The sequence below is a fragment of the Terrapene carolina genome, unplaced genomic scaffold, assembly GCF_002925995.2.
Source record: "Terrapene carolina triunguis isolate 2854851 unplaced genomic scaffold, T_m_triunguis-2.0 Scaffold112, whole genome shotgun sequence".
Classification (NCBI taxonomy): domain Eukaryota; kingdom Metazoa; phylum Chordata; order Testudines; family Emydidae; genus Terrapene; species Terrapene triunguis.
Genome location: NW_020664463.1, coordinates 6,965,786 through 6,976,454, shown reverse-complemented (window position 1 = coordinate 6,976,454; position 10,669 = coordinate 6,965,786). Strand labels below are relative to the sequence as shown.

At 41.7% G+C, this 10,669-nt stretch overlaps 1 protein-coding gene across 6 annotated transcripts in view; it reads right to left on the bottom strand.

Moving 5' to 3' along the window:
* Nucleotides 1-7,896: 7,896 nt before the first annotated feature.
* Nucleotides 7,897-10,669, bottom strand: part of C2CD5 (C2 calcium dependent domain containing 5) — a 111,122-nt gene continuing 108,349 nt past the window's right edge. For all 6 annotated transcript variants that reach the window (XM_024196321.3, XM_024196323.3, XM_024196324.3 and 3 more), the window contains 2 exons: nt 9,728-9,874; nt 7,897-9,319 (listed from right to left, as the gene is read on the bottom strand). In XM_024196321.3, the coding sequence (XP_024052089.1) occupies nt 9,191-9,319; nt 9,728-9,874 (276 nt within the window). In that variant the 3' untranslated portion in view covers nt 7,897-9,190. The remainder of the gene's footprint in view (nt 9,320-9,727; nt 9,875-10,669) is intronic.

The following is a 10,669-nucleotide window of genomic DNA, read 5'->3' as shown; positions in this document are numbered from 1 at the left end:
AGACACCTGAATCCATGCTTGAGCACCAACAAGGAACCTGACTTTCAGATATTCTGAGCTCATTGATGTGTTTGAACTTTCCAAGCTGTTGGTGGAAGTTTCCCTTTGAACATAATCTCTTCTTTAGGGATTGTTTCTGATACAAACTCAGGAAAGAAGAAGAAGGGAAGGAATGTGCACAAATGCAATTAAGTTCTAGTGTAAGCGTACTTACAGTTCATTCATTTGTTCCCTCTCTTTCGAGTCACTGCAACTATCCCTGCTTGTGAGTTTCTCCTGTTTTGATTTGCATTCTTTGCTTTATCAGAAGAGCCCGCACCTCAGAGGTATCTTGAAATTCCCCCCCCCACCATCTTCTAGCAAAAAGGAGAACATTTGATTTAGTTAGTCAAGGATCCCTTCAGTTAAGCTAGAGCTGGCTTGCTTAGGGTAAAAATAATAGCCTTCTTTTCAGGGTGATTCAGAAAGAGGATGAGTGGTAAAGAAAACAGCCAGTTCCTGGTACTGGGCAGAGACAAGCACAGCTGAGATCAACTGAAAGCTGCAAAGGTGGACAATCTGCAGTTAATGGGAAGCTAAAGGGACTGATCAGTATCAAGACCAGGTTTACTATGCAGCATTTTAGACCTACATTGTGTGGCAAGTCCCAGCTTTGGAAAACTTTAGAAACTGTACAGGGCAGCTTCCTCCTCCACAATCCCTCCCCAGCTGCTACATGATCTAATTGACCTCAGTACCTTGGGCTGATGCATTTCCCACTGCTATAGCCCTCCCACCTGCAGTGCAAAGCACTAGGAACAACTCTGTCTCCCCTCCTGCCCCACTGCTGGCTGCTCTTCCATTATGGCTCTCTTTTCTTTCCCCCTTTTGCTACATGGATCATGGTGTACTTCCCTATGCTGCTGGTGCTCCCATCTCTCCCACATTGAAGAGTATCATGCTGTGAGGAACTGTGGAATTTCTGTACAAATTATTAATTCTGCATGAAATCGTGAACTCTCTGGATGTATCTGTACCAAGCTGCAAACTCCATTTTGAAAGGGTAGCCTTTTGCCTTCTTGGTGGTGCGTTTGCCTCTGTGTTGGGCTGCAATTCCAAAGGCTGGTGGCGAAATAATAACAAAAAAGGGTCATTGATATTGACTGTTCTCCTATTGAAATGTAATAGCTCTAAACAACAGACTGGCTGGCTCCTAACCAGGAGCAGTGGCTTGTCAGGGGAGAGGTCACATTGACAATGAAGTCATCTGGCAGGGGCCTGTAATCACCTGGGGAAGCTGCAAGGGAGTCACCTGACAGAGGAGACTGGAAAGTATAAAAAGGGAGGATCAGATCAATTTGGGGTCTTTGGCTATTTTTTATCCAGCTCAAGAAAAGGGTAAAGCAACACGGCATGTGGGTATGGGAGGCCCTGCCTGTTTTTCTAGACATAGATGGTTTCTCAAAGGAAGGGCAAATTAGAGAGGGGCACTGAATATACGGTGTTTGTTGTGTTCTATATGATCTGTACTTGCTTGTTCTTTATCTGTTAAGTATAAAACAGCAATGGTGATAAAATTCTTTGAAAACTAACTGCTGTTTGCTTCACAACTGTCACATGCCTCCTGAGAGTTAAACAGTAAACCAGAAGCGTGTCATGTTCTGTGGGATTCCGGGCAGAGGGTGTTTAAGGGATGGTGGCGGTGGAAGGGACCGCACTCTCCTCAAGGGCCGGACAGCTGCATCTAGCTCTCAGGAGGGAATGTTAAAGGGTCTGAAGTCCACGTGTGTACCTAGAGCTCCCAAGACTGGATAGTGTGTGGAATCCATGGGGTAGTGGGTGGACTCCAGATGCTTAAACCACCTAGGGATCCAGAGGATTGTATTGCCCTCATAGCAGTCTGGTGGGTGGCTGGCAGGGAAAGCATGACACATGCTGTCCCCAGGTTTCTCAAGCGGAGTACACTGCACCTCTGCTGCTAGTGCTCTGTAGGTCTCCCACTGAGTGAAGATGGGGCTCTGGTGTTCTGCAGCCATCACTATAGAGTGACTACAGTACACTGAGACTCCACTTATAGTGAAAATACCATGCCTAGGATTTTCAAAAGAGGCTAGTGATTTTGGGTGCCCAAATTGAGACACCACACAGGCGTTGGATTTTCAGCAAGTGCTAAACCCCTCTCTGAAAAATCAGATACCTCAAAATTAGGGCTGCCAACTTTCTAATTGCAGAAAACTAAACACCCCTGCCCTCCCTCTTCTCTAAGGCCCCGCCCCCACTCCATCCCCTCCCTCCATTGCTTGCTCTCCCCCACCCTTGCTCACTCGCTCATTTTCACCAGGCTGGGGCATGGAGTTGGGTTGTGGGAGGGGGAGAGGGCTCCGGCTGGGGGTGCAGACTCTGAGGTGGGGCCAGAGATGAGGGGTTTGGGGTACAGGTGGGGGCTGGGGGGGTGGGGCTGAGGGGTTTTGAGTGTGGGAGGGGGTTCTGGGGATGGGGCAGTGGGTTGGGATGCGGGAGGGGGTGAGGGCTCTGGGGTAGGGCCAGGGATGAGGGTCTTGGGGTGTCAGAGTGGGCTCCAGGCTGGGGTTGAGAGGTTTGGAGTGTGGGAGGGGGTTAGGGTGTGGGACAGAGTACAGAACCCTTCCTCCTGGTTGGGTCTTACCCCCTGCTCAAACCCTCTTTTGTGGATTGCTTTGCCTCCAGAAGCTGTAAACTGGCTGTCTCAGAACTGGACAGAACAAGACAGGGCCTCCTTCATCCCCTCCCCAACTTGACTATTGGTGTGCCCTTTTAAGAAGATCCTCCATTTGGAGCATGCTTGGCAGCTGCTGATGGGTAGGGGCTTTCCTTTCCTTCCTTAGTCTCCTGTGGGGGCTGTGAACCGCATCACACTATCTAGTGTGTAAAAGAGCATGAATTTAGTTAAAAAGTTGTTCATGCTTGAAGAGGAGAAATTGCATAATGTCGGCAAGCAAAAGGGGAATAGATAACTGCAAGTGAATTGCTGGGCAGTGTATCAAACACAGAACAAGGATTGTCTAAAAATAAGACCAAATCCTTGATGGATTTATTCTTGTTTTGGAAAAGTAAAGCAGAGTTCACATTTCACTAAACTTTTAATTTTACCTTCAACTGCACAACAATTCAAGAGGTAAAAAGGTAGTCAAATTCTATAACCCCAACTGAAATGATTCACGTTTTCAAATAAAAGGAAATTTTGCACAGTTGCCAGAATTCATTTCATCTCCAAAAATGGATGAAACAAGAGTGCCATCACTAAAACTCTTTTCATATTACAACTTGCAGCAAGGAAAATCAGCTGATGGACAGATAGAACATTTTAGGTAAATCAAGTACTGTGGCTTGCTTCTCGGCTCTGTATATTGATATGGAAAAATCATTTTGATATAGAAAAATCTATTTTAGTATTTAAATTAGGTTATTATACACACAGTCTTTCCATGTATTTTCTATAAAATAATGTTCTTTGATGTTAAAATATTAGTCCAAACAATCAGAAATATTCTATTTATAGATTATATATAATGATCATAAGAATGTTGATAGTTTATTTTTTGCTTATGAAAAATGTCAGTTTGATAGCACTAAAATGAACATCTCTATTTATCAACAGCGCATTCTTAGAGTCAGCTTCCCCACACTGTTCCACCATTATATAGTGCTAACACTACATGAGGCTTTTAATTAATATGGAGGGTCCCCACCCTAAAGTCCTTACAAACTAAATGAACAGACAAATATAGAATGAAGTATAATGAAAAAGTATGATTCATCAGTGAAGTGGGAGGGAATCCCACTTCATCATCCCGATCCCATCAGAGGGAAGTGATTATTCCCCTCTATTCGGCACTGGTAAGGCCACATCTGGAGTATTGCGTACAGTTTTGGGCCCCCTACTACAGAAAGGATGTGGATAAATTGGAGAGAGTCCAGCAGAGGGCAAATGAAAATGATTAGGGGGCTGGGACGTGACTTATGAGGAGAGGCTGAGGGAACTGGGTTTATTTAGTCTGCAGAAGAGAAGAGTGAGGGGGGATTTGATAGCAGCCTTCAACTACCTGAAGGGGGCTTCCAAAGAGGATGGAGCTAGGCTGTTCTCAGTGGTGGCAGATGACAGAATAAGGAGCAATGGTTTCAAGTTTCAGTGGGGGAGGTCTAGGTTGGATATTAGGAAAAACTATTTCACTAGGAGGATGGTGAAGCACTGGAATGGGTTACCTAGGGAGATGGTGGAATCTCCATCCTTAGAGGTTTTTAAGGCCCGGCTTGACAAAACCCGGCTGGGATGATTTAATTGGGGTTGGTCCTGCTTTGAGCAGGGGGTTGGACTAGATGACCTCCTGAGGTCTCTTCCAACCCTAATCTTCTATGATTCTATGATTAATACATAGCATACAAGTTTCACTATTTTTCTTGAAATTTTTTAAAAATTTAAATTTATTTATTCCCTTTGTCAAAAGATTAGGATTTCTAATCATTATGATAAAAGTTGGACTTGGGTGGAGGGACTCCAACGAGAGCTTGGAGGCATGATAGAGAATGTCAGGAAAGAGATTCAAGACATAATGGAGTAGGTGGAAGATTCAATGAAGATAAAAGTGGGAGGATATGAATTACCAATCTTCTGGGACAACTTGTCAACATTGTATGCCAGAGTTCCTCACAACCCTGGAAGGACCAATTTGAGAAGAAAGGATAGTTCTCTGGCCACTTGGCCTAGTCTGTCTGCCAAACTGGATGGAGGACACTGTGACACTGTATGGAATCTGGGGGACACTTGTGGATATTATGCTTATCAATATTGTAAAATTGCAATGAGTTGTGCCAGACAGGCCATGTAAGATATCAGCAAAAATGTTATAAATTGCCAGATATGATTATCTTGCTTATATGTTTGTATCACGGGTTATAGATATGTATGTATGTCTGTATTTCAAAACTTGTGCTATGCTTCTAGGTGACACCCCCCAGACAGTTTGGCATCAGCACTGTCTAGCCTGCTTGATGGCCCATTAAGGACCATCAGCTATACAACTGACCCATTGACAGAAGGCAAGGGATACACCTTATGACTTAGCAAGGCATGCAGGGGCTGCCTGTGGACAGAACTCTATGGTTTCCAAGCCATGTGTTGGACAGTGTGTGTTTGAGACAAAGGATGCACAAGATACATGGCAAAAGACTATAAAAGGCAGCTGTATCTTCTCCATTTTGTCTTCAATCCTGCTTCTTATCTTCCATCCTGCTTCTTTCCTCGAGTAACTTTTCTACAGACTGAAGCTCTGAACAAAGGACTGAATGACCCATCCAAGCTGTGGATGTGTTCCAGAGGGACTTTCAAACCAGCAAACTCACCAATACTGCTAGGAACCTGATATATGGACTTTGAAGTCTTTGTATGTATGTGACTGCTTTACCATTTAACATCTCTCTTCTTGTTCTTTCTTTTTTCTTTATAATAAACCTTTAGTTTTAGATACTAAAGGATTGGCTGGCAACGTGGTATTTTGGGTAAGATCCAAACCTATACAGACCTGGTACTGTAACATGGCTGATCCTTTGGGGTCAAAGAACATTTTGTACAGGTGAGCACAGTTTTTTAAATAACTTCTCACTGTACTGGACCTAGGTGCTGATTGGGAGCCAGAGAACTGGAATGCAATAAAGGGGGCTGTGTGATTTCTTTTTTTGCTTCTTGATAACCAGTGGGGGAGATCAGCAGCACAGTTGGTGACTGGTTGGGGAGTTTTCAGTGTTACCCACCAGTATCTGCTCTCCCTTTTGCAGCCTGCCCTAACCTTGGCATTTCCAGTGAGGGCTACCCCAGGCACACCGGATCACAGACAATATGGACTCTAACCAATGATCTATATGTAAAAGGCTTCATCTGTCATCCCATCTAATCAATTTTTAACAGAAATATTTTGTCATATAAGTAGCTCATTGGGATAGCCATTCTGATTTGGTGAGACGCCCATGGGGACAGTTGAGATACCATCTTTCCACTTCAATTGAAGAAAATAATTTTCTTCTATTCTAAAATGTTCATACAATGTGAAAAAGTTTTCTCTTCTTGAAATGATAACGGTGTTTCTTCTCATCTTGAAGTTTTCAAAATAACATTTAGAGAATCCTACAACTGTAAAATGACTTTTTTAAACTGGTTGTGGATCAAGATTTAACCTTTTTCCAGTTTGTCTTGTATGATAAACCCATGCCTTGTTATTTGCATAATTACGCTGTGATGCTGAATAGCCTTGTTGGGAGCACTGCCTGGGCTATAACAGGGACTGGGATTTGGAAATGTTTACATCTTCCTTGTGGCATGATTTGACCTCTAGAGTAGATGCAGCCATACATATTACACCTTATAAAAATATCCAGCTAAATCATATTTGAAAATCTAAATATTCCAATCAATTGTACTCATATGGAGGAGCAAATCGGCACAAGTCAACTTCTGGTTCACTCACAGCCAATCAAGTGAGTAGAGGCCACTTTCATTTTACTATCCACTAGTTTAATGCATCTCCTGTGACTCTTTGCAGCACATATTAAATCACTGTGAGATTTAATTATTAACCAGTCAGGGTGCTTTTACTATGTTATTAATCAATTGTAGTTGATAAAATAATACTTGGTCAGTCATTTTGCTGTGAAACTAATTATATATCTATATAAATAGTAAATGAAACAATGAATTCACACTACTGTGGCTCTTTTGGGTAATGTTGATCACTAATTTGGCTCCTGAATCACTGGGGTCTGAGTATCACTGCTCTAGACGTTAAGGGCATGTCTACATTTGCCATTTAAAGCGGAAAAAGTCCCTTTTTTGTGCAAAAACCATGGGAGCATCTACACTTGCCAATGACTTTTTGCAGTGAAACTCAGAAGTTTCACCGCAAAAAGAAAATCACCTCCACGAGCGGCATACAACTCTTGTCAGTGATGCTTTTGCAGTGATGTGCAAGTGAAGACACGTCTTCCTGTTTACACAGCTTTTAGCCTCGGGAGGATATCCCACAGTGGCTAGGTGAACACTCTAGCCAGCAGCTCTGCTGCTCTGTTGCCGGGTAAACGGACATACACCCCTCCCTCTGTAAAGCCCCGGGAACTTTGAAACTCTCCTTCCTGTTTTCTTGGCAAGTGCTCACTTATCTGGCCAGGTGACAATGCCTGCTCCAGGGAGCAAGCGATCCCCTGCTTGGAGCAATGCTGAGCTACTGGAGCTTATCAGTGTTTGGGGAGAGGAGGCTATGCAGGGACCCAGGATGCCCTGCTATCACCCCTTCCCCTTCCCACAAGACCCATCGTCAAACTGGAGAGAGCTGCACTGTGGGATAGCTGCCCTAGAGCGCTGCTCTCATGGCAATGGAAGTGCTATTAATGTAAACACTCTCGGACGCCTGAGGAATTAAGTGAATACACAAACCAGCGCTTTACTTTCACCGGTTCCCTATCACTGGTGAAACTTACAGCGCAAAAACTCTGCAAGTGTAGACATACCCTAAATAAGAGAAGCTTTACTGATCACTGCCACAGAATTTAACAAAATGTAATTAAGCTTGATGAACAAACTCCCCATTAAGGGCACCCAATTCAAAAACTTGTTAAAGAGATTACTAATCTCTACCGTTCTTTATAGCTCAGTGGTTTGAGCATTGGCCTGCTAACCCCCAGGTTGTGAGTTCAATCCTTGAGGGGGCCATCTGTGGGCAAAAATCTGTCTGGGGATTGGTCCTGCTTTGAGCAGGGGGTTGGACTAGATGACCGCCTGAAGTCCCTTCCAACCTTGATATTCTATGATCTGCCATGAGTTTGCCATGCCATTCCAAAAGCTTCAGCATGTAGCTATTATGTGCTGACCTACAACAAACAAACAAAATCCAGTGGTTTTATACAGAAATTTATTGTACAAAGAGGAATATGATTTTCATGCTCATATACAATGGGATATTTGGGTCTGACTACACAGAATATTTACATTCAAGTTTACACATTTATTCAAGTTCCATATTAGATGTTGTCAACACATATTTCCATGAACGTGTCTTCAAATCTAAAGAGTCAGTCTTTATATTATTCTACCAAAGTCTTCAAAAGATTTGCTGGAGATGTATTGTTTCCTTTTCCTGCAGTACCCATCATCTCCCAATTATAGTATTTGAAAGGAAACCTGACTTGCAGAAGTTAATGTCAGTTAAAATATTTTAACTGTTCTTTTACCCAAGTTAGCCAGGCATTTCCAAATAGCAAAATACAGAGGGCCTGATTCTGCATCCATATATGCAGGTGACTGTCTCTCTGACTTTGTCTATATCAATATTGCAAGATCATGCCCTAAAAAACTGGACTTCAGTAGTTTAAGACATTATTTTGCAGACTCTTTGCAAAAAAAAAAAAAAGCATTGTGCAAATGTTAATATTGAAATGAACTTGTAAAACCTGAACCAGATATAATAATTTATTTTGTTTTACCATAGTTATGCTTACAATGCAGCAACAATATCGAACATTTAAAATAAAAAAAATATGTTGTACAATAAAAATATTCACTAGTTCACAAACAGTTAAAAAACATTTTAGCATGCTGCTAAATTCAGACAGTCATTTCTGGTGCTTTTTTTCTCTCAAAGTTCCATGAGCTAAAGCTCGTTACAGACTTAATATCAGACGACTGCTTATTTGGTAATATTTTTTTAAACCAGTTCATGATCTCTTGCTCATTCAAAGGCAGCTGATTCCAGTTTCTTGATTATCTTCCAGTTTTTGTTTCTTAAATTAACTAAGAGTAAATTAACATGAACAAGCATTATCAGACTCAGATACTGTTTGAGTTATTATTTGTTCTGGCCCTGTCAAACAACTACATAAAGAAAAAATACAGGTAAATTTCCTGTTTTATTTCAGGAGCTCTATGGAATTGCTTTAGATCAATGCCTCATCTTCTGTCTAGATTTCACAGGGGCTAGTGATTAAAAAAATGGAATTACAGGGTACTTGCCAATAAAATGTTGCCCTGGCTATTATGTAAAGTTGATGGACGAAGGTTAGTGATTGTCTCAGATTTAGCTGACTGTAATATTTTGGAGAATTACTGATTTTTGAAGAGGTAAAGCTAAACATTCCCACATTTTGCAGAGATCTTTTTACTTCGGGTAGAGCCATTCCATTTCTTCTGGTTTCATGTCGTGACATCTCCGGCACTTGCGGGTTGAGAGACAGCAGCAGATGGTTGCACTGGTACCATTTCTAATTCAGATTCACGTACAACGATCACTGCATCCCCACTGACATTTATTAGACACTGTGCCTGCAAGGACAGATAATTTTTAAATAGTTAAATATATCCTTTATGGAGCATATTTTCAGCCTTTGGACTTAACACTAAAATCAATGAAATTCATTCACCTAAGTTCTTGCTATATCATTCTGATATGTTAACTCTAATTCTAAAATAAAAATAAAAAAAACCCAAACAAATCAAAAACCTCCTACTGGGTCAGATTATGCCCACTAGATCTCTCCCCAGTCCACATAACTATATAAAAAAAAAAAAAAAAAAAAAAAAAGAGAGGGAGAGACTTACTCCTCCTTGTAGTTATGTGGACTGATTAGAATAACCTCATCTTACATGGGTATTTTCCTCTAAGATTGGTTACATATGACATCAGCTGGTTCTTTAATTGTCAGAAAAATTGTCATTTCAGTCACAATTTACCTGATTTTTGTTGGGGTTCTCCATGAAAACACACTGTTTCATTATGTACGAGACAACTGCATTCCCCCCTAAAGCTGCAACGTGAGCCCTCACCATTGCAAACACTTCAGCAATGAAAGCATGGAGAAAGCCACTGACACCACCCTCCTGAAAAGAAAAAACAAACACAAGTGGATTTTGTGTAACTGTCACTAAAAATAGCAGTGGATATCTTACTTATGTTTCTCTCCTTTCAAATGATTCTCTTCCAATGAATGCTGATTGGTATATATTTTAGAGGAGCAACATCTTGTTCTGTACAAAGTGACCTGTAAAATATAAAGACTGAACTTGTTCTGAGAGTTATGCATCACCTGCTTACGGGTGAATGAGCATTTGCTGAAAAACAAATGAAAAAAATCCTGCTACATGAATAAACAAGAAAAGAATAAAGAGGTTATTTACCTGTAACTAGAATTCTTCAAAATCATCACCTGTATATACCCACATACTTAAGACACTCCTGCACAGTCCACATTTTTCCCCTAGAAAACTGGCTGTTTGGAATTGTGGGCATACTCTTTAGGGGACTGGATTTTTCTGATCTGAAACAATACGTGGAGCTGCAGGCAAGGCCAGCCTCTCAATTCTTTCCACTAACTCAAATTCCTGAAGAAACAGGAACTAAGAGGAGTCACGTGGATCTGTGTAATCATCTTGAACTCCAGTTACAGCCCCGTTTTTGTCACAGTGGTCCAATGCCTGCTGATGACAGCCTGCTTTTTCCACAGTCTCTCCTGCATGTGGTGGAAGGAAAACCAGACACAGAAGCTGTGCTCTCTGTTCTACCCCCTGGCTGAATGAGGTCCCTGAGAACAGTTGTGATAGAGCTTTCCTTCTGTTGACTCCAATAGGATTTCTCACATGGAGAGAAAAACGTAAGGTGTTTTTTCTTTTGCTTGT